The 27,666-nt window shown below is 36.7% G+C and overlaps 1 protein-coding gene across 2 annotated transcripts in view; it reads right to left on the bottom strand.

Annotated features, from left to right (window-relative positions):
- Nucleotides 1–4,127: 4,127 nt before the first annotated feature.
- STRADB (STE20 related adaptor beta) overlaps nt 4,128–27,666 on the bottom strand; it is a 28,813-nt gene continuing 5,274 nt past the window's right edge. The window contains exons 3-12 of one of the 2 annotated variants that reach the window (XM_059393209.1): nt 24,162–24,242; nt 13,584–13,683; nt 10,600–10,721; nt 9,571–9,649; nt 8,378–8,501; nt 6,957–7,128; nt 6,558–6,662; nt 6,154–6,398; nt 5,469–5,511; nt 4,128–4,971 (exon numbers count right to left, since the gene is read on the bottom strand). In XM_059393209.1, coding sequence (XP_059249192.1) covers nt 4,837–4,971; nt 5,469–5,511; nt 6,154–6,398; nt 6,558–6,662; nt 6,957–7,128; nt 8,378–8,501; nt 9,571–9,649; nt 10,600–10,721; nt 13,584–13,683; nt 24,162–24,242 — 1,206 coding nt within the window. In that variant the 3' untranslated portion in view covers nt 4,128–4,836. Of the gene's footprint in view, nt 4,972–5,468; nt 5,512–6,153; nt 6,399–6,557; nt 6,663–6,956; nt 7,129–8,377; nt 8,502–9,570; nt 9,680–10,599; nt 10,722–13,583; nt 13,684–24,161; nt 24,243–27,666 lie in introns of both variants that reach the window. The other variant, XM_059393208.1, reaches the window with a different exon arrangement.

Below are 27,666 nucleotides of genomic sequence, written 5' to 3'. Positions count from 1 at the left end.
GAGTGCAATGTCCCCTATTCATCAGAACAAGGAGCTTCAAGGTTTTCTCCTCTGTGTGATTGTATGCATTCTACTGTTATGATTAAGCCACATTTGCCTTCTGCAATGGCTCTCTTTGCTTGTTGTGGGCGGGGTTTGGTCCCTGTGCTGTTAAGGGGCCAATCTGGGGCTGCATTGGGCATATAGTTGGGTTGGACCAGATGCTTGCCCTCAGCCCATTTGCTGGGGTTAAGGGTTGCATGAAACTGTGGGGCATTCTCCGAGTTGTCCCCTATTTGTGGGTGGTGATGGCATTCAGATTAGATGTCTGGCTCCAGCTACAAACTGGTGTGTATGGTTAACTTCCCCTCTCCCCAGGGTAGAAGTAACTTTGAATGGCACTGGTCACTGTGGGAGCTGCTTGCAGGATGTGACATTGCGGGAGCCATTTTGGAGAGACTTTTCCCAGGTGGCATAGGTTGAATGGGGGCACATCCACAGCAGAAAGTAAAGGCAGGGTGTGGTGCGTTAGCAAGCTAGGTGGAGAGTGTTCATGATGTTTCCTGCAGATGTCCAGCTATCTAGGCTGGCGGGCAATGAACAAATATTCCTGCCAGCTCTTTTGACCTTGAACAAGTCTTCTCAAGATTCTTACCTCTCCAGCACATGTTCTGAGATTAGTAAATAAATCTCTTTCCTATGTACCCAGGCACTTTTCAAACTGCTGCTTCTATGCTGTATCTCAGCAGGGTTGTTTGTTATGGCATACCTTAAGGGTGGGGACTCAAGTCTCCTACCACCCTCTTGCTCTCCCAGGTCTAAGCCCACTGATCTGTAAAGTACCAGGAGTTAAGCCCTGCTGATTGTAAACTCATCAAGTTAAGCCCCACGGCTTTTCAAAGCCAGATGTTGTGGTAACTCATCTTCCTAGTGCAGGGCCCCGGTGTCTGGGTGCCTGAAGTGCGGTCCATTCCTCTCCTTTCTCTATGCCTGTGGTGTCCCTCCCTTTTGTGGTTAGTCTTGCTGAGAGTTTGGGTACTGACTTCATCTCTGCCCCTTCTACACTTTTCCTTGTGGCCTCCTCTCTACATTAACTATGGAGGGCCTGTTCTACCAGCCTGGGCTATTTTGGAGGTTAGGTGGACTTATGTGGCTGTTATCTAGATGTATCTGTGGGAAAAGCTGAGCTTAGGATCCTTCTAGTCCACCATCTTCCCAGGTTCCTATATGTTCTATTCTTATCAAGTATAATATTTGTATCTTGTCAAACTTTGGTTCACTCTTGAGAAAAACTTTGATTTACAGAATATTGGTCAGTTTCTAATTTTCTACCATAAATTGTAAAGACTATGGGGCTTAAATAGAATTGGAAAATGGATTCTTGATCATTCATTTAATGGTATAATCAAGAGGTAGTAATTATTTTTTGGAGACCACGAATTTCTGGTAGTCTTCAAGGTTGTCAGTATGTGTATTAATCAGAGTGTAATTGGGAAAGTAACTGCATCTTTCAAGTAGAAGGAACACAGGGAACTGCTTTCATTGGTGATGGAACTAAGGCTGAGAAACCAAAAGGGATGGTGAGGCAATCCAAAGATTAGCAAGAGCAGGAAGTGACACCAGCCCTCAGATGGAAGGGACAGCAAGAAGTGTGATGAGAGTCCTAAAGTCAGAAGACAAGGAAGTTACAGCTGCTGCCAGAGACACCACAAAAAACAAAAACAAAAACAAAAAAAAAAAACAAAAAACCACAACAGGGAATTGGGACGAAAGGTAAGAAATAAATACATTTTTCCTGTTTCCTCTTATACTCTGATCTTCCAATGGTGCCTCCCTGGAAACCAGAGAGTGAGGGTGCATGGGAAATGTAGTTCTCAATGAAGCAGAGGAGAAGAATGAATAAATGGATTTGAGAACTAACAGGCAATTGACCAGCAGTACTTGAGGAAAACTACTGACCTGGCTTGTAGTAAAGGATATATTTACTAAATGAAAACTGAAGTCCCTTTACCTTACTAAACTTCTAAAGGCAATATTTTAACAGTGGCAATATTATAACATAGTGGCAATAATATAACATATTTAATAGTGGCAATATTATAACATAGTGGCAATATTATAACATATAAAGAATCAAAAATTTCCATAGAAATCAAAATTACCATGGACATCTCTCAGATTTTTTCAAGACCTTCTTTTTAAAACAAAAAACCCTCATAACCTTTATTCAAGGAAGAATTCCTTAAATAGATATTAAATGTCTACAATATGCCAAACACTTTGCTGAACACTAGGAATATAGTAGTGAATCAGACAATATTCCCAAGGAGTCCACAGTCTACTGGGGACATAAATATACAAGTATTTGTTCTGCAAGTGCTGTCCGGTGGAAGTATTATAGAAGCCAAGGTTACTGTACTAGTGTGGTCCTTCAGAAAGCAGACAGCAAGATGAATTTAGACACATGCGGTTAGGCAGAATAATGACTCTCTTCCCCCCTCCTCCCAAATATATCCACATCCTAATTCCTGGAACCTGTGATTATGTTACCTTACATGGCAAAAGAGACTTTGATGCTGTGATTAAACTAAGGATCTTGAGTTGGGGAGATTATCTTGCATTTTTGGAGTAGGCCCAAAGAAGAGTCAGTACAAGAGAGAGGCAGAAGGGTCAGTCAGAGATGTGATCACTGAAACAAAAGCTGTAATAATGTTGGTCCAAAGGCATGCAGGCAGTTTCTAGAAATTGGCAAAGGCAGATTTCTCCCTCGGGCTCCTAAAAGGAATCTGACCCTCTCAAGCCATTTGAAATTTCTGATGGTTAGAACTGTAAGAAAATAAATTTCTATTGTTTTAGGCCACTAAATTTGTAGGTAATTTGTTACATCAGAGATAGAAAATGAACACAACAAGCAAAGAGCCTAAAATTTAAGGCAAGTGATCTCAGGATAAAGCTATCAATATCTACAGTGATGGGTCTATTTCATGTGTCAATTTAACTGGGCCACAGGAAGTCCATTTATTTGGTCAAACATTATTCCGGCTATTTCTGTGAGGAAGTTTTTTTGAGGAAAGTGACAAAATCTGTAGACTGAATAGAGCAGACTGCCTTCCTTGATGTGGGTGGGCCTCATCAGTAAGACCTGAATAGAACAGAGACGTTGTTCTGACTCTCAAAGACTAGGCTGACTTTTGCCTGAGTATGACATAATTCCCTTCTGCCTGTCTTCAAATGGGGCATCAGCTTTTTCCTGCCTTTGCACTCAAACATCAGCTCTTTCTGAGTTTCTAGTGTGCCAGCCTTTGGACTGGAACTGTATCATTCATTCTCCCGGGTCTCCAGGATGCCCATTCACCTTGCAGATCTTGTGACTTGTTAGTCTCCATAATAGTGTGAGCCAAATTTATTCCTAATAAAAAGTATCTTATTGGTTCTTATTTAACCAAAGAACTGTTTCTTTTGAGAACTCTAATACTCCTCTAATATACAGGAGATCTGAGCGGCACTGCTTTGTGGCTTCCAGACTCCATCTTTGTAACTAACTCTCCACCTAGGTTTTATGGTTCCTGTTAGCTCTCTTGCTTAGAGGAAACAGGAGGAGGTTAGTGGAATGAACTACAGCACCCACCACTACGGGTGATCTCAGGGCCTCAAACAGTATTCATGTCCTCTCCCTCTTCCACCTTGGCATGGCTTACTTGATGGAGTAACTTAAACATTCTTGAGGAGAGCTGGCCAATAAACATGAAAAGGTTTGTGTTTCAAATTGTCTATTCATTTTTGCATTATTTGTCTCATTGGTTTAATTCTTTAGTCAAGACAATAATCTGAATTTTTGTAATGCTCAATAAGACAATTCATTAACTGAGGTAGGCCCCAATTTACCACAGTTTAAACTATATATTCCTTGAGATACAACTCTCTTTTTTGCTAATAAGGTATATCCTTAAATTTTGTATCCCCTACAGGAGCAAGAATAATCATATGAAGTGCCAGAACATCTTCTGCCTCATTGAATACATACCAGGTTGTCTCTGATTCATGTATGTTATATAAATAAATCTATTTGAGAAGGGGCTTTCCTTGGCAAAACAAATTAGAATTTTGTGTTTTAGCTTTGTCAAATCGCAAAAAAATAAAAGCATAACTTCAATTCAATAAATCTTTATTGAGCTCCCACGGGGTGCATGAATTTAGAATCTATAATTTACAGAAGTAGAAAAGTGTCACTTTAGCCTCTTTTATGAAAAAAAAAAAAAAAAAAAAAAAAAAAAAGCAAATTACAACATCCCTATATATTTCAAGTGAATCATTTAATGTGAGGCTCAGTTTTATATTACCATAAATCAACAGACTAAAATGAAAAAGTATAAACATTTTTTCCCTCTATCAAAAAAGTGTTTTGATGCCAGGATAAACTAGCCTGTTGGTCTAACAACAGCTGATCAAAAAGGCTAGAGAATCTGGAAGTAAAAAATGTACTTGGAAGCACTGTCCTCTGAGGGCTCTTTCCCCTGAGGGCAACAAAATGCTGAAAAAATTAACTGGCTCAAAAATTATATTGAAAGATCAAGAAGGGGAGTTAGTCACAGCTTGGGGAAAAAACAATTGAGAACAGATGACAAAATGTAGCTAGATTCATAATTATGAAGTTTTCCTGGAGTTATTCTAGAACTCTGAGTTAACCAAATAGGCTATGAACTTATGTTCCTTTGAACAGAGTGGTTTTAAACAATGGAATCTCCAGTGCACCAACTGTATTTTCAAGTATAATTCTAGTATTTGTACCTAGCAATATAGAAGAAAAGCAGCAGGGAGAAAGTATCAAGTATCTAGGACATAAAGGATTTGGCAGCCCTAGAATTCCCAGCTTAAGTCTTTTTCATCAGGAAAATCACATTCTGGCTCAGTCCAAGGTGACACTGGAGACAGTGCTATTGATGGCTTAGGAGGCAACAGTGAAAGTATTGAATCCTGGCTTTCTTCTTTCATCTGTTAAAGAAACTCAGAATAAGGGTGTTGGCACATAAATTCAATACAGTAGCTATGTTAGAAATAAATAACTTTTTAAAATGTAAAAAGTGTTTAAAATTGTTTTGGGGCATTTTCACTAAAAATGCCTTTGATCATCTGAAAACAGGAGAAGTAATAACCAAATGAACTAACTTTTATCAGAATTATTTTGCCCCTTCATCATCTCTAGCCAATAGAAAACACTAAAATGTCTCTAATCAAGAACATTAATTAAGGACATAGTAGCATTTAATGATATTCTGTTTGTTTTTACTCATTTTGTTTTGCAGAATGGACGTATTTTAGAAAGTCAATAATTGCACTACCAAAAAAGTTTTCTTGTTTTTAACTTTACTTCGTAAAGGAATAATTATTAAGAATCTTGGTTATCAAACTGTCCCATTAAGCGAACAAAATGAAATGAATTTTTAATAGTACTGAAAAACATCTAGACAACAGAAGACAGATCAGCTTACCTGTTTGAAGAAAACATGGGACAATAAACTGCTTGCAGATGGTCTGAAATTTTTTTAAAAGTCATAAAAAAAAAACCCTTGTATTAGAATGTATATTTTTAGGTATAAAAATATCTTAGAAATTAGTTTTAGAGCTATAAAACCCAATACTAAAAAACTGAAGTCCAATTCTTAGCTTCAACCTTGACTAATGGGAAGAATTAATTTGAGAAATAACATTTATTGGGCACTTACTAATTATAAGGAAGTATGCTAGGCATTACAAGGCTAAAAAAAGATAAATAAGACACATTTTATTTCTGAAATACTAATATGTAGCTATGATAATAATTTATACTATTATTATGGCAACAACTAACATTTTTGTACTACTTGGAAGTTTCTAAAATGTATTAACATAAATGCACTAATTAATGTTCAGAAAGATGAAGTGATTTTTACAAGATAACTAGGTTAAGAAATGATACAGCTGAGACCAGAGACCACGTCTTCTGATTTCAGATCCAGTACTCTTTCTGTTTGCTCCTTGCCTCTACTTGTTTTTAGCATTGCTATTTTCTGGATTAGACTGTAATTTTTTGATCAGAAGACTGACAGAAGAGATTTAAGTTAGGTGGGAGGGGAACACCACAAAGCTTCTATAAAATATAGAACTTTGATGCGATTAACAAGTGGCCAATATTACCTTTTCTCAGGATCTTGTTGCAAACAGAGCTGGACCAAGCTAAAGAAGGCAGGAGAGAAAGTTTTTGAGGATGGAGTTTGCAATCTGTCACTATTTCCTGTGCGAGTTCCACTGGAGACAAGTACACTTTCTCCAATCCCAGAGTCTACACCTGATCGGGAATTCTTCATTCTGGATTCTGACTGAGGGAAGATACTAACATCCAATGGACTATAGGGAGGACCTTTCAGTTTCTGTAACAACATCTAAAAGAAAGAAAAAATTCCTTCAACCCTTTTCAGAGAAAACATTAAAACAACAACAACAAAGATTCTAAGAGCAAAGATGTTTAACAGAAATTCTCTAGATTGAATATAAGGGATCTTATGAAAGAAAGGTAGTTTAGGGCTTTTAGTAGCATTTACCTGAGTCCTATGCATGTCCTGGAAAGGTACCTGCCCACTGGCCAATTCGCATGCTGTAATCCCAACACTGTAAATATCTGACTTTACGTTATATCCATGTAAATCCTGTAGAACAATTAATTTGAAGTCCTTTAGTGAAATTAACTTAATAAAAAGTTATATAAATGTGTTTGAGAAAGGATGTTGAACAATGGAAAAAACTCGTAAGTGAGAAATCAAGATAAACCTATGTGGTATAAACATTTTAAAATCCCTAACATAATAATTTTGACAAGAAAGAGGAAAAAAGTTTCGCAGTAGGCCATTCACCAATCCAATCTAAGGGCACAATTGTCTTTTAGTCAAGCTCAGAAGACACTCAAGATGCACAGACAACCCAATACGAAGGCCACACCTGACCTGTCTCAGTAGTTCTGGGCTCAGCCACGGCTGCACTGATGTGCTGAACTGTGGGAAATCATACACAGCCCTATGCCTCTGTCCGTGCTTAACCAAACTATGCAGGTGGGACAGGCCAGAGAGGGTCACTAGGCCATCACCAGAAATGAGGATATGGCTGGCTTTAATACTCCTAGAACAAAAAGAAACAATCCTAAATACTAGGAAATTGGCCAATGAAGAATAAAAAATCTGGTCAGAACAAATCCATGTATTCTCTTGGAAAATAAATACTCTTTATAAAGTTATAAAATAGCACATTTATAAGTAAGTGTGCTTACACAAACACATACATACATATATATGTATACATCCACATATGAAATGTTTGGGAAATTAAGGAATCCTTTTCAAGTATTTAATACAGCATTAGAACAAGGGGAAATAAAGCTAGCTACATTTGGAAGGGATAATATTTTTTTTCAAACTAGGAATGGAATCAAATGATTAATTTCACTATTTTAGGATACTGTTGCAAAATACCCAAAGAGAAGTCTAAAAAACCAAGTAATATTTGAAGTATAAAGTTAGACTTTAAAGTTAAATTATTATTATTATCCAATTAAGGGCAGCCTCTCATGGTACTACCATCATTTACACAAGATGTCTTATATAAAAATTTCCTTTGTCAGATAAATTATACAAGAGCCTTGTTTTTCATCCAAAATAGTGAATTTGGAAACTAACAGAGTAGGATGGCCAACAGTTTGGTTAATTATAATAAAACCTCGATTAATTAGAATACAGTTTGTTGAAACTCCTCAGTTAACCAGTATGTTCCTAAAAATGAATAGTAAGAAAAAAAGCTTTGAAGAGATTGAAATGAACAGTAAAAAAAAAAAAAACAACAACAACAAAAACCAAGTTTATTTAAAAATAATTAAAAGGGAAAAAGTCCCAGTATATCATAGAACAATGTTTTTAACATTCAGCCAATTATTTCTGCTTCTATAGTTTAAAAATAAGAGAACTGATACTTAATATGATAGTTTTAAGGTGCTACAAAATATTTAAGAAATCAAAGAAAGGTTTAGTTCCAATTTGTACATGATATAAATATGACATAGAGCTGAAAAGCAGATAAAGAAAAACAAACGAGACAACCAGGATCCCCACCTATAGCTTATTCCCCAGGGTTCCACAAGGGCAGGTGCTCCACCAGAAACTGAGCACAGAATTTGGTAAAGACAATGTGGTCTGAACATTTTTGGTGAATGAACATAAAGTATAAACAATTACTGTAGCTACTAGCCCATTCCTTCCTCAACTTCCATTTACGAGTTTCCTATCTCTCCTAACACTCGACTTTTCTTCTTAAAATCTCCTTAAATGATTTATTCCACTTAAATCCTTCATTCTGTAAAATACAAATAAGTAAATACCTGTGAATACAGCCATTTTGATGCAGATAGCTCAACCCTCTCACTGCTCCAAAGAGAATGTTTCTTATTAAAGTTTCACTCATTCCTTCAGGAAAGTAAGTCTTCAAGATTTGACTTGCTGAACCTAAAGAAACACCTGAAATCTTTAATTGAACACTGCAAGTGATTTTGCTTCTAGCTAAGTTTTAAATGTTCTTTCAACCATAAACTAACACACACACTCCCTCTCTCTCTCTCTCTCTCACACACACACCCCCATTATGTTTGAGTCTAACCACTATCCTAAGATGCAAAGGTAATTTTCCTTCAAGAATCTGCAAAAAGACCTTTCTTTTTTTTTTTTTTTTTTTAAAGATTTTATTTATTTATTTGACAGAGAGAAATCACAAGTAGACGGAGAGGCAGGCAGAGAGAGAGGGAAGCAGGCTCCCTGCTGAGCAGAGAGCCCGATGTGGGGCTCGATCCCAGAACCCCGAGACCATGACCTGAGCCGAAGGCAGCGGCTTAACCCACTGAGCCACGCAGGCGCCCCTGCAAAAAGACCTTTCTAATGATAATCTAGAGATCAGAAAATTAACAATTTTCAGTATTACTAGAAAAATGTTGTGTGGCTTTATTTTTGAATCCAGAGGCAATTCACAAAAGTTGTCCCAAAAATCAAAGCTCTAGAATCCATTCATATTTATTGAATACACTTATTGAACACTTTGTGTGAGGAAATATATGAGCACCAAAAAGAAAAATACATGATTCTGGCCTCAAGAAGCTCAAGTCCAGTGAAATGAGACAGGTACACACACAGGTGTTTACCATATAGTAAAATAAGTAATTTACAATGAGAGAAATTGGGAGAGAGATTAGTATGCATAGGTGAAGAAACATTCTGCTTGAAGACCTATAGTGGCTTTCCATTGATAGAGAGCCAGGAAACTGAAGGAAAGAGATAGTTTGTTCAAAGGCATGGAATTCTTAGGGAAGCAGTATTAGTTTAACTGATGATCAGACCCATTCTGCTTTTTTCCAAAGCCTAAATTCAACATGAACCTGATAGAGAAATTTATCATGAAATCTAGATGGCCACTAGATTTAGAAATTAAAAGTAGTGACTCATAAACCTAAGATCCCATTCACCCTTACAATTATAGCTTCCAGGCTAAACTAGGAGTTATTTTATCTAAGGTGAGTTTTCTTACCATAAGCCATAAATGGAGAAATAACCCAAAGCCAGCTGCCAACAGTGAAAACAGTCCAATAAGTCGTAATATTGGGGTGCTGGAAAAAGTGGGACAGAATCACTGCTTTCTAGGATAAACACACAAGAAACAAGACATTTAAAAACTTTGTACCCCTTATGAAGAAAATAACAGCAGAGGTGGCAGGAACGCTTGGCACAGCTTATTAGTACTGAGCGCTGTTCTCAGTACTGCCGTCTCTTTAAATGTCACCACCATGACAAGAAGTATGTCATAAGATCATTCCTATTTTACAGGAGAAAAATAGGATATAAGAAACTTAAAAGTCAGTCAAAAAGCACAAAATAAAGGAGTGGAAGTGAGATGTGAACTTGGTCTGACTCCTGAAGTCATACTTTTAATAACTCTATTATGTTCTTATTACAGAAACATTGAAAAATAGATAAAACTATGAAGATAATCACTTCTAACATTAAATCACAGAGACAACCACTGTTAACATTTCACTGTAATTTCTTTCAATCTTCTTTTCTGAGCAATATATACGTGTACATGAAAATACTTAAAAAATTGGGACAATATCAAAACAAAATGCCTTCCCTCTTTATATCGAAAATGATTAGTGACAATGAAGATGGTATTATAATATTCCCAAAATGCAATTCTGTTAAAACTCATCAATTCAAAAGTTGATTTTATTTAGCTGGATGAAAAAGAAACTGTTTTTGTTTTTTTCTATTTCCCTATAGGACTATTTGTGATTAGACTAGGAGCACTGTAAATCTCCAGACCAGCATTTTGAAGATGATATTCATTTGAGGAAATTTATACTAGTTACCAAAGTTTGAATATATTTGTTCTTTCATGAATCTGGCTTCCAGCTATTATTTCTGACTCTGTTACTGTGTGTTTATTAGAATAAAGAAATCGAACTTTATCAGAATAACTATAATTTGGGGGGGAAAAAAATTCCTACAGATGTAATCCTGTCAAAAGACATTAAATATATCATTTTTCTCACATTGTTACCTGTAATGCTTTCAGGCGTTCATCAGTGCAGTTTTCTAGATTTGTAATTTTTATAGTCACCAGTGTTCCTGTAGGCGTATGACGGGCAAGATGGACAGTTGTCAAGTTGTCAAATCCTCTTCCTATAATCAGATGTAAAACTCACATTAGCAAACAAAGAAGAAAAAAAAAACTGGTAACTGGGACATCATCAAGAAGGAAAAAAACCTGGTAACTTGGATTTATCAAAATTAAAACCTTCTGCTCTTCAAGAAGACACTGTTAAGAAAATGAAAAGATAAGCCACCGAATGAAAACATTAATGATACTTTTATCTGACAAGTTTACATCCAGCAAATATAAAAAATTCTTACAACTCTATAGAATTCTTAGAATTCTACGTAACCCTATACTAAATTCAAAAATATGCAGATTAAATAGGCAATCCACAAAAGAAGATACAGGAATGTCTAATAAGCACATGAAAAATCCTCAGGGTAGAGAAATGCAAATTAAAACCACCATTACATATACTATTAACATACCATTGATATACTATTACATATCTATCATAATGGCTCAAATTGGGACTTGATAAACTAATTATGGCAAATTCAAACAATGGAAATTATTGAGCAATCCCTGGCCCACTGACGTGATATAAAAGGCAGTCCTGAAAGGCTTCTTTCACTTAGCATAATGCTTCAGAGATTGTTCCCTATTGCTGTGTTTCAGTAGCTTCTATTACTCAGCAATAACCCACTGTATGAATATACCACAATTTATCCAACCTCAAATTGATAGATATTTGGGTTGTTTTCAGCTTTTGGTAACTATAAATAACGCTGCCAAAATATTCTTTAAGTAGACATGTTTTCATTTCTCTTTGGCAAATACTTACAAATGCAAGGGCTGGGTCATGCATATTTAACCTTGTAACAAATTGCCAAACTGACTTGGAAAGCGGCTAAACTATTTTTATTCCCACATACAGTGTATAAGAGCCACAACATACTCATCAGCATTTAATGTCATCAATTTTTAAAATGTAAAACACCTGGAGTGGCACTTACCAATAAGCACCTAATAAATGTTAGTCCCTCCCTCTCTCCACAGTCACCAAATTGTGCCATTTATCTTTGAAAAGAAGTTAATCCCAAAGTGTCTCCAGTGTCCGCATGACTGCCGTAGTTCAAGTCTTATCCTCTGTCGCTGGTGGCATGCAGTGACTTCGTCACCGTGCCCTGCATTCTCAACGAACGCACGCTCCAAAATTACTGGGAAAACAATACTTCAAAAGCCTATACCTAAGTCCCATTCACCAGAAATTCTGACTCCACAGCTCTGTGATGGGATACAGGCACTGCAATTTTTAAAGATTCGGGTGCTCCGGATGGTCCTTCCGGTTGTAAATAACTGATCTTTATCTTCCACACTGCTGCCTGGAGATGCTGCCTGTTTTCCCTCTAACTTCAGCATTTTATCCATAGAAAGGTACTACAGTGCAGCACCTCTCCAATCAGAAAGGTTTGCTTTCAAATCACTAGCTGTAGCACTGTTACTTAAGTTCTCAGAGCCTCAGTATCCTCGTCAGACGAATGGCGAGCGGTAAAAGGCTGACATGAGAAAGTGCACATGAAATATTCAGCACAGTGCCTGTTAGATGGGATTATTACCATTATCACCACTCCACAATGCATCTCAAACATGGACAGGGTAAACCAAAATTGCTTTGAGAAATGAAGTGGGTAAGTTGTCAGAGTCTGAACTTCTAAATACACTGTAAGAAATCTTTCACAATGTGTTACAGACCTCCCTTTCCAGATTTGTCTCCTACCACTGCCTACACTCCCTCTGTTCCCACGGACAGGCAAAGAGCATCTATGGGGTAGTTCCCTTCTAACCAGCGTTCCTCAGTCATCTACTGAAGTAATTTTTTTTAACCTTTTTTTAAATTGACACCATGTGAACACCCTTTCTAATTCGGGGGCATTATCCACCAGTGCTATTTAGAAGTGTCAGATCCTTATTTCTCTTGGTCTCCTTGACACTGGCATGGGAAGGTCAATGACTTAAGCTTAGCCAAATGAAGGCTGGAATTAGTGATAAACAGAAGCGGAGGCAGGCAGAACTCACTGCAGTGGGTTCCAGTATCTGGGATGTAAGTGATCTAACAGGTAGTACACTAACTAGGCTGTTCCTATGCCATGGTCCGGTCTCTGGTTCTAGTTATTTGGCTTTTCTTAGTTTCTTCCAAGTCTCTCTCTCTAGCCAACAATTGTGTCAGTTAGCAATACTGTTCAAAAAATATTCCTCTCTTAATCTAGTCAGGATTGTTTTCTGTTATTGCAGCAAAAACCCTGAATAGAATATTTAGCAAACTTTTCCTCTTTTTTCAGGCTCCTGCTTAATTTTGTGACTTTTCTTGATTCTCAGTGCAGTCAAGATGGACGGTCCGATGTGCCATCTTTCCTATTCCCATAACAACACACCTCTACTATAGTACCCTCTAGCACATAAATAGGACTATCTTGCCTGTTCATCTTCCCAGAGAGAATATGGATTCCTCAAGTGTTTTACATGGTTTTATATCCCTAGACTCCAACACAGTATCTGTTTGCAGCGTGTAATAGCTATTTGTGATTACTCACAGCAAGTGTTTCACACGTGTATGGCTATTAATAGATCTGTCAGACACAATTAACATCTAGTTTTATGCTACAAGTGACAAAAGAAAAAGACCTGCCCACAAAACAATCTTTTTTTTTTTTTTTAACATTTTATTGATTTATTTGATAGAGATCACAAGTAGGCAGAGAGAGGAAGGGAAGCAGGCTCCCTGCTGAGCAGAGAGCCGGATGCGGGGCTCGATCCCAGGACCCTGGAATCCTGACCTGAGCTGAAGGCAGAGGCTTTAACCCACTGAGCCACCCAGGCACCCCCAAAATAATCTTTTTGTCATCAATTTCATTTCTAATTATGAAGGGTCAATCCAAGATAATTACCTATTTCCACTTGGAGTTCATAGTGAGAAACATTGGTGGAACAGATCACATCCTTTGCTCTAGTGGATGGAGGCAATTGGGAAAAGGTTGGCGCATCAACCTGCATTATTTTAAAAAGATGAGAAAAAATAAACTTTTTTTGGTCCCCCATTTTAGTCCTCTACCCTAATATAAAATACTGATATTTTACTTTTAAACATGCAAGTGCTCATTAGGAAGGCACTAGAAGGTGGCTTAAGACACTGTTTCAAGATCTGTTGATGGACATCTAGGTTCTTTCCATAGTTTGGCTATTGTGGACATTGCTGCTATAAACATTCGGGTGCATGTGCCCCTTTGGATCACTACATTTGTATCTTTAGGGTAAATACCCAATAGTGCAATTGCTGGGTCATAGGGCAGTTCTATTTTCAACATTTTGAGGAACCTCCATGCTGTTTTCCAGAGTGGCTGCACCAGCTTGCATTCCCACGGATCAAGAAGATGTGGTATATATACACAATGGAATACTATGCAGCCATCAAAAGAAATGAAATCTTGCCATTTGCAACAACGTGGATGGAACTAGAGCGTATCATGCTTAGCGAAATAAGTCAAGCAGAGAAAGACAACTATCATATGATCTCCCTGATATGAGGAAGTGGTGATACAACATGGAGGCTTAAGTGGGTAGAAGAAGAATAAATGAAACAAGATGGGATTGGGAGGGAGACAAACCATAAGTGACTCTTAATCTCACAAAACAAACTGAGGGTTGCCGGGGGGAGGGGGTTTGGGAGAAGGGGGTGCGATTATGGACATTGGGGAGGGTATGTGATTTGGTGAGTGCTGTGAAGTGTGTAAACCTGGTGATTCACAGACCTGTACCCCTGGGGATAAAAATATATGTTTATCAAAAATAAAAAATTAAAAAAAAAAAAAAGACACTGTTTCAAGATCTAGAAAGAGTTTAAAATTGCTAATAAGTGGTTAAAAAGCTATCAGCATGTAAAGGGGGAGAGTGTGGGAAAAGCAGATTTATAGATAGCAAAGAATACTTTCCTGCACAATCTCTAGTAAGCATTTTTAGGAGTTGCTAGAAACAGCTATTAATTCTTCAGGGTACCTAATAAATACATCTACTACACATATAAGTACCTGCTCAGCTAAGGAAGGTGTTAATAAATCAAAGAAAAATTTCCACATTGCAGCCTATTAAAATTACTGATGTTTTTCACCAGATGAAATCAATCAGAAAGGAGGTAAGAAAGAAAAACCTCAAGAGATGGGAGAATAGGGTTCAGACTTCTGCAACGATCCGAGGTCTCACGGGGGTGCTTTAGCATCAAAGTCTTAGGTTTGCAGCAGATCCCAGGCCCAGTGAAATAACACGCCCACAGAAGAAAGAAGAGGCCGATACCACCAGTGTCATCCGATAGCCAGGAGGGCCTCCTAAAAGACAGCCGTTCTCCAAAAGACACTTGGGAGGCTTTACAGGCACCAGCAGGTGGCAAGAATCTTGTTACTGCCTCCAAGGTAGAAGGAAGAAAGGGATTAGAAATGATATTACTGGGTAGTAGGAGTTGTGCTGCTTTTTATATTCTTGATTCTACATGGTCCCTAAACTTTTAAAAGAGCCAAAAAAATATAAGCTCACAGTTAAGGATGAATAAAGGTAAATATTATTCAAGAGGGGTGAAAGACTATAAAAAGAAACCCTACTATTACAATCGGAAATAATCCCAGTGAAGAAAAGAAATCCAAATAAGTCATTTCTTCAGAACAGGTAGTCTTAAAATTACCTCAGATTTAAAGAATACAAATAAGAGAAAGAAGAAAATATAACAATTTTTAAAAATCTTAAAGTGATAAACTACAAGCCTGTCAGGAAGGCTAGAGCACCAAATGAACTGAGATTTACAGCTCACTGCTAGAGAAAAATGGAATAGGTTACCCAATAATGGACTGAAATCAGGCTAATCAACCTTTTCTTTGCTTCCATATACTCCATTAGTGAAATAGTTGTCCTTTTTTTTTTTTTTTAAATATGCTCCATGCCCAACATGGATGGGGCTTTAATTCACAACCCTGAGATTAAGAGTCATATGCTCTACCAACTGAGCCAGCCAGGCACTCCAGGAAATAGTTTTCTTTAAAACAGAAGGGGCACAACGCCTGTGTGGCTCAGTTGGTTGAGCAACTGACTCTTGGTTTTGGTTCAGGTCATGGTCTCAGGGTCACGGGATCAAGCCTCATGTTGGGCTCTGTGCTTAGCACAGAGTCTACTTGGGATTCTTTCCCTCTTCCTCCCCCTCTGCCCCTCCCCCGACTTGCAAGCACATGCATGCTCTCTCTCAAATAAATAAAATATTTAAAAAGAAAAAAATAAAGTAAGACAAATAGAAGGGGCAAATATATTGGAAATAAGCAACTGAAGTCTAAAACAAAGTGTTTTACATAGGTTCAAAGTTACAGGCCAAAGACAATTATACGTAGGATATTAAGTTTGCAAATATAGTAGAACTGAAAAGAGAAACCAGAATGAAAATAATCAAATACTGACCCGATTTTCAAAAAGTGTGAAAACTACAAAGAGGTAAGGCTTGATATACTTGCCCAGTAAAGTCTAAAATCAAACTACTAGATAGATGAATTACAGACACTTAAGAAAACAACATGGTAATTACAAGAAGACAACAAAGGTTTACTAAGAGTGAATCATCCTAAACTAAGCTCACTTCTCTTTTTGATTTGATGACTAGAGAATTAGAAAGCAAAAATCATGGCAGGGTCAGACTTCTAAGGAAGATGGTGGAGTAGGAGGAGCCTAAGCTCACTTCATACCATAGATACACCTAAGTAACACCCACATCACTGTAAATAACCCAGAAAACAACCTGAAGACTAGCAGACTCTCTACAGTTAATCCTACAGAAGATACATCCAAAAAATGGTAGGAAGGGCAGACCTGAGATCTGGAACCAATGACCCACAAGACTGCAGGAGGGACAGACAGTACAAGCATGGAGAAGGGAGAGGAGCAGACCCCGTGCCAGGCAACACAATCATGGAGACCCGCAGTGGGAAGATAAATCCCCATAACATTGAACTATGAAAACCAGAGGGGACCTAATGCCTAGTAATTTAAAAAATAATGGGCTCAGCTCTGGGAGAGCCAGAGCATAACAAACAATCCTGCTAAGATAAAGTACTGAAGCAGTAGTTTGGAAAACACCTGGGGTTGTATACAAAACAAACAAAAACTCTAAGAAGAGACAAAGAAGAACACTACACAATAACAAAGGGGGATACTCCGACAAGAAGATGTAACAATTGTAAATATTTATGCAAACAAAGGAGCACCCAAATACATGAAACAGTTAATAATATAAAGGAATTAACTGACAGTAATATAATAATAGTAGAGAATTTTAACACCCCACTTAGAACAATGGGCAGATCATCTAAGTGGAAAAGCAACAAGAAAACAGTGGCTTTACATGACACACTGGTCCAGACGGATTGAACAGACATATTTAAAACAGTCCATCCTAACAGAATACACATTCTTTTCAAGTGCCCATGAAACATACTCCAGAACAGATCACATGTTAAGCCACAAAATGGGCTTCTACAAATAGAAGAAGATGAAAGTCACACTACTGACTTTTTCTAGCCACAACACTGTGAAACTACAAGTCAAGCACAGGAAAGTATCTGGGAAGAACACAAACACATGGAGATTAATTAACATGCTACTAAACAATGAATGGATCAATAAGGAAATCAAAGAGGAAATGAAAAAAATACATGGAGACAAATGAAAAAACACAGTGGTTGAAAATCTTGGGGATGCAGCAACAGCAGTTTAAGAGGGAAGTTTATAGCAATATATAAACTCAGGAAGCAAGGAAAATCTCAAATAACCTCAAATAACCTAACCTTACACCCAAAAGAGCTAAAAAAAAAAAGAACAAACAAAACCCAAATCCAGCAGAAGGAAGGAAATAATAAAGACTAGAACAGAAATAAATTACATAGAAACTAAAAAAATAATAGAACAAATCAACAAAACCAGGAGCTGGTTCTTCGAAAAGTCAACAAAATTGATAAGCCTCTAGCCAGAGTTATCAAAAAGAGAAAGGATCCAAAAATCACAAATGAGAGAGGAGAAAATGATAACCCATACCACAGAAATACAACTAGAGGAAATATAAAAATCTATATGCCAAAAAACTGAACAACCTGTAAGAAATGGATAAATTGCTAGAAACACATAATCTGCCAAAACAGAAGAAGGAAGAAATACAAAAATTTGAACAGACCAATTACCAGCAAATAAATTACCAAAAAACTCTCAAGAAACATAAGTCTAAGGCCAGATGGCTTCGAAGATGAATTCTACCAAATATTTAGAGAAGAATTGTTTCTTCTCAAGCAATTCCAAAGAAAAAAGGAAGCATTTGACAAAATACAACATCCATTCACGATAAAAAATCCTCAACAAAGTAGGTGTGGAGGAAACATACCTCAACATAACAAAGGCCATAATAAAGACCCATTGCTAATATCATTCTCAATGGGGAAAAACTGAGAGATTTTCCTGTGTGGTCAGGAACAAGATAGGGATGTCCACTCTCAGCACTTTTATTCTTTACAGTACTGGAATTCCTAGCCACAGCAATCCGACAAGACTAAAGAATTAAAAGGCAACCATATCAGTAAGAAAGAAAGAAAACTTTCACGATTTGCAGATGATATGATACTATATATAGAAAAGCCAAAAGACTCCACCAAAAAACTGGTAGAATTAATAAACGAAACCATTAAAGATGCAGGACACAAAATCAACATACAGAAATCTGTTGCATATCTATACACCAAATGAAGCAGCAGAAAGAGAAATTAAGGAATCAATTCCATTTACAATTGCACCAAAAATAATAAGATACCTAGGAATAAACCTAACCAAAGAGGTGAAAGACCTGTACTCTGAAAACTACAAAATACTGATAAAAGAAATTGAAGATAGAAGAAATGAAAAGACATTCCAAGATTATGGACAAATAGTGTTAAGAACAAATGTTGTTAAAATGTCTGTACTATCCAAAGCAATCTATACATTTAACACAATCCCTATCAAAATGGTAACAGCATTTTTCACACAACTAGTACAATCTTCAAATTTCTACAGAACTGCAAAAGACCCCAAATAGCCAAAGCAATTTTGGTAAAGAAAAGCAAAGCAAAGCTGGAGACATCACAGTTCTGAACTTCAAGTTGTATTACAAAGCTGTAGTGATCAAGACAGTATGGTACTGGCACAAAAACAGACACATAGATCAACAGAACAGAATAAAAACCCAGAAATGAACCCACAAATATACAATCAATCTCTGACAAAGCAGGAAAGAATATCCAATGAGAAAAATACTCTCTTCAACAAATGGTGCTGGGAAAACTAGACTGCAGCATACAAAAGAATGAAACTGGATGATTTCCTTACACCACACACAAAAATAAATTCAAAATGGATTAAAAACCTAAATGTGAGACCTGAAATTATAGAAACCCTAGAAGAGAACATGCACAGTAACTTCTTTGACATTGTCCAAAACAATCCTAGAATGGAGCACAGGTAGTAATTTCTCTGACATCAACCATAGCAACATTTCTCTAGATATGTCTCTGGAGGCAAGGAAAACAAAAACAAAAATAAACTACTGAGACTACATCCAAATAAAAAGCTTCTGCATGGCAAAGGTAATAATCAACAAAACAAATAAGTGACCTACTGAATGCGAAAATATATTTGAAAAGATGTATCTGTTAAGGAGCTAAGATCCAAAAATATAAAGAACTTATACAACTCAACACCCAAAAAACAAATAATCCAATTTAAAAATGGGCAGAAGAAATGAACAGACATTTCTTCAAAGAAGACTTAAGATCGCCAACAGATACATGAAAAGATGCTCAACGTCACCAATCATCAAGGAGCTATAAGTCAAAACCACGAGATATCACTCCTATCAGAATGTCAGAATGGCTAAAATAAAAAACACAAGAAATGACAAATGTTGGCAAGGTTGTGGAGAAAAAGGAACACTCTCACACTCTTGGTAGGAATGCAAATTGTACAGCCACTGTGGAAAATAGTACAGAGGTTCCTCAAAAAATTAACAAAGAATTACCATATGATCCAATAATTCTACTACTGGGTATTTACCCAAGAGTATGAAAACACTAATTTGAGAAGATGTATGCACCCCTATGTTTATTGCAGCATTATATACAATAGCCAAAATATGGAAACAACCCAAGTGTTCATCGATAGATGAATGGATAAAGAAGATGTGATATAGGGGCACGTGGGTGGCTCAGTGGATTAAAGCCTGTCTCTGGCTCAGGTCGTGATCCCAGAGTCCTGGGATCAAGCCCCGCATCGGGCTTTCTGCTGGGCGGGGAACCTGCTTCCCTTCCTTTCTCTCTGCCTGCCTCTCTGCCTGCTTGTGATCTCTGTCAAATAAATAAATAAAATCTTAATAAAAAAAAAAGATGTGAGATATATATATATATATATATATATATATATATATCACAAATATATATAATCACAATGTTTATTGTAGTATTATATACAATAGCCAAAATATGGAAGCCACCCAAGTGTCCATCGATAGATGAATGGATAAAGATGTGACATATATATATATTATTCAGTCATAAGAAATAATGAAATCCTGCCATTTGCAACATGGATGGATCTAGAGGGAATGATGCTAAGTGAAATAAGTCAGTCAGAGAAGGACAAATACCATATTATTTCACTCATATGTGGAATATAAGAAACAAAACAAATAAACAAAGAAGAGACAGACAAAAAAACCGAACTTAAATATAAAGAACAAATTAGTGTTTACCAGAGGGGGAGGGCTGGGGAGGGGTGAAATATGTAAAGGGGACAAACAGCACACTTACCATGATGCATACTGAGTAATGTACAGAATTGCTGAATCACTACAGTGTACAAATGAAATATAACATTTTATTTTAAATATACTGGAATTTTAAAAAACTCAGGGCACAGTTCTGTTCCTATCAAACCTTTTAGAAATTCTAAAAATTCAGAAGACCTATTTAATGGAAAATCTGCCAAGGTAATCATTAAAACATCAATCAAATACTTAGAAGTTAAACTAACCAAGGAAGTTAAAAAGGTATATAATGAAAACTATAAAACATAGCTAACCGAAATTTAGGAAGACATAAATAAATGGAGGCACATTTCATGTTCACTGATTGGAAGACTTAATATTGTTAAAAGCTCAAGGAACCCACAGTAATTCAAATCATTTTGAAAAAGAACAAAATTGGAGAACTCACTCTTCCTCATTTTGAAATCTATTACAAAGCAATGGTAATCAAAATGGCATGGCACTGAAATAAAGACAGAAATATAGACCAATGGAAGAGAATAAGAGCCCAGAAATAAACTGCCACATATATGGTCAAATGGCATTTGACGAGGGTGTCAAGACCATTCAATAAAGCAAGGACAGTATATTCAGCAAATGGTGCTAGGAATAGTGTATATCCACGTGCAAAGGAATGAAGTTGGACTCTTAACAAACATCATATACAATACTTAAATCAAAATGGATCAAGGGCCTAAATTTAATATCTAAAACAATAAAACTCTTGGAAGAAAAAATGGGACAAAGGCTTTGACATTGGATTTGGAGATGATTTCTTGGATATGACAGCAAAAGTATAAGAAACAAAAGAAAAACAAAGCCCACTTCATGTAAATTTTCACATTTTGTGCATCAAAAAATAACTAACAACAAAGTAAAAAGGTAACACACAGAATGGGAGAAAACATTTATAAGTATCTGGTAAGGTGTTAATATCCAGAAAATATACAGAACTCCTAAAACTCAACAATAAAAAAGGCAAATAGCCCAATTAAGAAAAGGGCAAAGGACTTGAATAGACATTTCTCCACAGAAGAGGTAAAAGTGGCCAGTAAGCACATGAAAAGATGCTCAACGTCACTAGTCATTAGGGAAATGTAAATCAAAATTACAATAGATATCACTTCATACACATTAGGTTGGCTACTATTAAAAAAACAGAAAATAAAGAGGTGCTGGCTAGGATGTAGAGAAACTGGAATTCTTGTGCAATATTGGTAGAAATACAAAATGGCAAAGCCGATGTAGAAAACAATATGGCAGTTTACCCCCAAATTAAAATATCATTACCATATGATGCATTAATTCCACTTCTGGATATACCCGAAGAAATGAAATCAGGTCCTAAAGAGATATTTGCACACCCATGTTCATAGCAGGATTATTCACAATAGCCACAAAGTGAAAGCAACCCAGTGTCCATCAAGAGATGACTAGATAAGCAAAATGTGCTATATACATATAATGGAACATTTTCAGCCTTAAATAATAAGGAAATTCTGCAAAACGCTACAACACAAATGGACCTTGAGGACATTAAATGAAATATAACTCAGTCACAAAAAGACAAATACAGTGATTCCACTTATATGAGGCAGAGTAGTTAAAAATCATAGAAAATAGATTGGTGGTTGACAGAGGCTAGTGAGGGAAGGAGAACAGGGAGTTATTGTTTAGTGGATACACAGTTTCAATTTTACATGAATAAAAGAGTTACAGAGATGGATGGTGGTGACAGCTGCACAATACTATGAATGTATTTGATACCACTGAACTGTACACTTAAAAATGGCTAAGATGATGGGGCGCCTATGGCTCAGCAGGTTAAGCCTCTGCCTTCGACTCAGGTCATGGTCTCATGGTCCTGGGATGGAGTCCCGCATTGGGCTCTCTGCTCAGCAGGGAGCCTGCTTACCCCTCTCTGCCTGCCTCTCTGCCTACTTATGATCTCTCTCTCTCTCTCTGTCAAATTAAAAAAAAAAAATGGCTAAGATGGTAAGTTTTATGTTATGTGTATTTTAGCATGAGGCCAAACAAAACAAAATAGAAACACACACACACACACAAACAGGCAGCAGCACGTGTGGAAGTTTCTTGAAGTTTAAGACCTCTCTCTTGGCAACAGCAAGGAGATAAGAGCAGACATTTTACCTCAATCTGAAGGGTAATACTTGAATGAAAATTAGCATTGGATAATATATTCTATTGCATAAAAGAAAAAAGACTAAAAGACTTCAGAATATTAGTGAGTAAAAAGTAAAATGAGAAAAATGAAGACAAGTGAATATAGGATCAAGATAAACTTATAAGCAGGAATAATTGGGATTACCTTGTTCTGTAGGAAACAAGGAATTTGCAAGGCAGGTTCCGTTTTGTAGTAAGGATTGCAGAATAAAGTAAGGATTAAGAAAGGGAGGACCCCAGAGAAATATTTATTCCCTAGCATGTTTTTTAAAATATTACTTAATATATCAGGCATTACCCAGGAGAAATACAGAAGAAAAACACAGGATGCCTATTTTATGGGAATCATGTTATAGTCAGAGAGACATGTATATCAATCATTGTGAGATAATACATACCAATTTCTGGGAATGTCTAAGATTTGTAGGAGAATAATAAACAAAAAGTACAAGAGGAAAGGCTTCAGATATGCAATATTTGAGCCCACTCTTCATGAATGAAGAAAAATTTTGTTGGAGGCAGAAAAAAAGAGTATATTCTAAGATTCAGTAGCAAGAAATGAAACTCAAAAATTAGACTTATTCCACACCACCAGGAGTCCTTATATTATGCTAAGAAGTTTAGGCTTTCCCACAGGCTGCAGGAAACCAATGAGAGTTTTAAAGCTGGAAAGTGACACAAACAGTCCCGTACTGGTAACAGGGCTGAATTCTGATCTGAGTGTGAGAGGAGGTTTATCAAGGAAACCAGAGGCAATGTGTCCTCCTCCAATTGTCCCAGGTAAGAAATGAGATTTGGGTAGCAGCAGTGCTGAGGTGAAGGAGGGTATGCACTCAACCGCATTTCAGAAACAGATACAAAAGACCATGTGAATAATAAAGACAAGGTGAATAATTAGATGTGGGGGGTAGAGGTAAGTGTCAGGATAACTTCAGAGTTTCTAGTTAAGGTGCCTTAGTAGATGGGTTTTCATTAGCCAAAGAAAGAAATATAAGGGGTCAGAGAAGTTTGACAGATTAAGGTTTTACTCAAACTATATAGAAATGCCTTTGAAAAGTCTAATTGGAGGCATTCTGTAGATACTTCCAGTGCCCAGGAAAGAGTGTGGGCTTATGGGTAAAAATCAGGATCACCAGTCCTGTTGGATGCCAGAGTCCCCTCATGACCTGAAGGAAAACCCAAGGTAGCTACGGGACAGTCTGACATCTGAGCAACTGAAGCCTAGGAACAGGTGCCGCTTAGGGGCAGCCTGTTTGGGCAGAAGAGGTCTACTGTAGATTTCTGGAGAATAATGAAAGTGGAGGGAGAAACAATAAAAGATACTGTAAGAAAAAGAGATATGGAAGAACCAGCAATTACTTTCTGTACTATGAAACTTTGCTTTCTATACTACAGAAAGCAAAGGAGGAATATTAATTGTACTTAACCATTTTCTTACCAAGTGTTGATGGATACTGGTTTCAGACTGTTTTTCAGGTCTGAGTGATTCAACTTGTGTTCGTGAAGTGCAGAAACAATCCTGGAAATTCAGAAATGCATTTAATAAGTGAAAAATAAATCACAAGATAAGTAGGGGTGATGTGTGAATACAAAGGTCTGGTGACTGGGGTGAGGTACAGAGGGAAAAGGCAGCATGCAGGAACCTGGAATTGCCAGGATTCACAGCATGGAGGTAGTATGTCAGGGAGAGAAGAAGAAGAACAAATTTCCTATCTGGTATAATTTACTTGGTATTGTCTATGATCCTTATCCTATCCTCTGAAAGTCATAGTATCAATTCACTTTCACTGCTGGTGTTAATTTGTAACACTTTAATCATCTTTGCGGTTTTGTTTTGAATATTTAGCTAAAGATTACTCTGCTGTACTCATTATAATCAGATTCTGTTTCTTAAATGTAGGAACCATGTTTAACCACGTTAAAACTACACAATGAGTGTATCTGGAACCAATTTTGTTTCTTAAAATGATAAACATCTTACTTCAACTGGAAGCAAATTAAAAGTAGGTGACTTGGGGCACCTGGGTGGTTCAGTCAATTAAGTGTTTGCTCTTGGCTCAGGTCATGATCCTGGGTCCTGGGATCCAGCCTCATGTCTCCTGCTCAGTGAGGAGTCTGCTTCTCCCTCCCCCTCTGCTCTTGCTCTCTCTCTCACTACTTCTCTCTAATAAATAAAATCTAAAAAAAAAAAAAAAGAATAGGAGACTTAGTTACATTATCGAAGTTTACATTTTCCTGCATTTTAACCCATGGTCCTATTATTATCACATATTGCCAATAATGAAATGTAACACCTCCATGTGATTTATCATGTGGGGTAAAGCTGACCTTATTCTACTTAGGAAGAAAAGGTGTATCTAATGTATAAACAAATTGTATGAAAGAGACTTTTGTAATAAATTTTTTGAAGCATCTCATGAACTATTTATTTGTATATAAACAGTAAAAACACTAATATCAAATGAGTCTTAGATAAGCTTAGATAAGCTCACCCATATCTACCTAACGCCATAGTCACTTAAAAGTAATCACACTTCATTTAAAACAATGCCAGAATTTCTCACTAATCTAATCTGTCCTTTTTCAGCCTAAATTACTGATTATTTTATGAATTCCTGCAGTTTGTATACCTTACCAATCTTATCACAATAATTTGATCTAAATCTCCACTGTCTTATGTAGAACTCGCCCTTGAAGAAGAGAAGCTAACAAGGTCATGATAGCTATGGAATCATTTCCTTTGCAAAATTTTTATAGGTTTGTCTAGAGTGAAAAAAACAGACAGTGAAAAGTTTTTGATGATACTTATTACTGCTGCTCATGGTGGTTGAAAACCACCAGTTAGGTCACTTACATACTGTATTGGATATTTACCTATATTTTGTAACATTTACTCTGGATCATTCTATACAATGGTACTGCACAGGAAAGAGTTAACATGGCAGACTTAAAACTGCTATGCTTAGAAAAGGCTTGCCTGCCAAGCTGACCCTTCCTTGGCTGGTAACTGGGAACTAGGATTTGGGGAGGGTTCCCACCCTTCCCTGGTAAGAATAGATCATGTTCCTAAACATCGTAAACACTGTGGTTTCTGCTGAACTACTGCTTTTTTTCCTGAAAGTCTGAAATTTTGTTACCTGTTAACAGAAGGTACCTACATGACCAATCCCCAATAATAAAACTGAGAAGGAGTCTCCAATGAGCTTCCTTGGTAGGCAACATTTACACATGCTGCCATTCCCTGGGAGAATTAAGCACATCCTATGTGACCCCACTGGGAAAGGATTCTTAAAAAGTTTGAGCCCGGTTGCCTCTGAACTTTACTCCATGTACCCTTTTGCCTTACTGATTTTTCTCTGTGTTCTTCGGCAATGATAAATCTTAGTTATGACTACATGACTAAGTTTTGCAACTCCTAGTTTTGCAAATCATCAAACCTGGAGGTGGTCTTGGCGGGACCTCTAATACAGTTATCAAAATATGTTCAAACATAAAAAAGTCTTTCTAAAGAATGCCCATAACTTTTTTTTTGATGTAAGAGAAGTTAATTTAAGACATATTAGGCATATTTTTAGAGACACCAGATGCCAGCGTGGCACAGTCATTGAGCATCTGATTCAGGTTTCAGCTCAGGTTGCGGTCTCAGTGTCTGTGGGATTGAGCCCAGCGATAGATCATGCTCAGCTCTCAGTCTGCTTAGGACTCTCTCCCTCTGCCCCTCCTCCCTGTGCACGCACTTTTTCCTCTCTCTCAAATAAATAAATAAATCTTAAAAAGAAAAAAAGACATATTGGACATATTTTTAAAAACTTATATTAAACCTAACTTATTCTCAAAATAAGAGAAGTGATCCATGTTTTTTGGTTTATAGAAATAGAGAAAACATTTTATAAGATAATATGATAGATCTCCATTTCATTATCTTTATATAGAATTTTCACAGTTCAAGAAAGTGATCACTAATGTGAAGACAGCTAAAACCAGCCAAGTTATAAGGCAAAATGTTTTTGCTGACCTCTCCTAAAAAATGTTAGTATGTTCAATAGCTGCTCAAGTTATAAAAATCATAAAACACTCATAGCTTATACTTCAAAACATTTCTATATCCACATTGAATCAATTATATGCTGGTGAATAATAGCTTATGAAAAATACACACATTAAGGTCTTCTAGGCAGCACAAATTATTTCAAACCATCCAGAAGATGCCCTAAAATATTTTTAGTGTAATTTTTTAATCCACTATCATAACAGCCAAATAAAAAATTATACCTAAAAAAGAATCTAAAGGAAAATATTTTACGTATGCTGCTCCTTTGAAAACACCATTTCTTAACTCTCCAACAGAGGGTAAAACTTGAATGGGGAGGAATCCTTCATAGGTATAAACATCAACTTTATCTCAGTTGTACAGATATCTCATTTAGGAAAATATTCAAAGAATTCTAAATATTTCATCATTACAGGAAGAGTAAAATTAAAATTATTAACAAACTGAATAAATTTAAATCACCCATTATTAAATTCTATTGTTTTTCACAAAATCCATAATTATAGAATAAAAGAATAAGATATTCTTTTTCCAAAATTCAGAAGCCCTGGGAATCCACACAGCCCTCTAAATCTCAGGATCTTCATCTATCAAATGCCCTTTTACATCTCATCCAATTTACAAACTGATATAAAATTGTTAACCTTAAGTAATCCTTTAGAAGAGGGGTCTACAAACTATATGGTCCACAAGTCAGTCTGAGACACTACCTGTTGTAGTGAATAAGGTTTTACTTGAACACTAACTTATTCACTTTTATTTATGTATTGCTTATGCTTTCACACAACAGAAGAGTAATTTGTTACAGGGACCATATAGCACACAAATACTATCTGACTTTTACAGAAAATGTTTGTTCATCTCTGCGTTAGAAAATGAGATGGGGGGACAC

This window comes from Mustela nigripes, chromosome 3, assembly GCF_022355385.1.
Source record: "Mustela nigripes isolate SB6536 chromosome 3, MUSNIG.SB6536, whole genome shotgun sequence".
NCBI classification, from domain to species: Eukaryota; Metazoa; Chordata; class Mammalia; order Carnivora; family Mustelidae; genus Mustela; species Mustela nigripes.
Note: the sequence above shows the minus strand (reverse complement) of the source record. Positions and strands in the feature narration are given on the sequence as shown.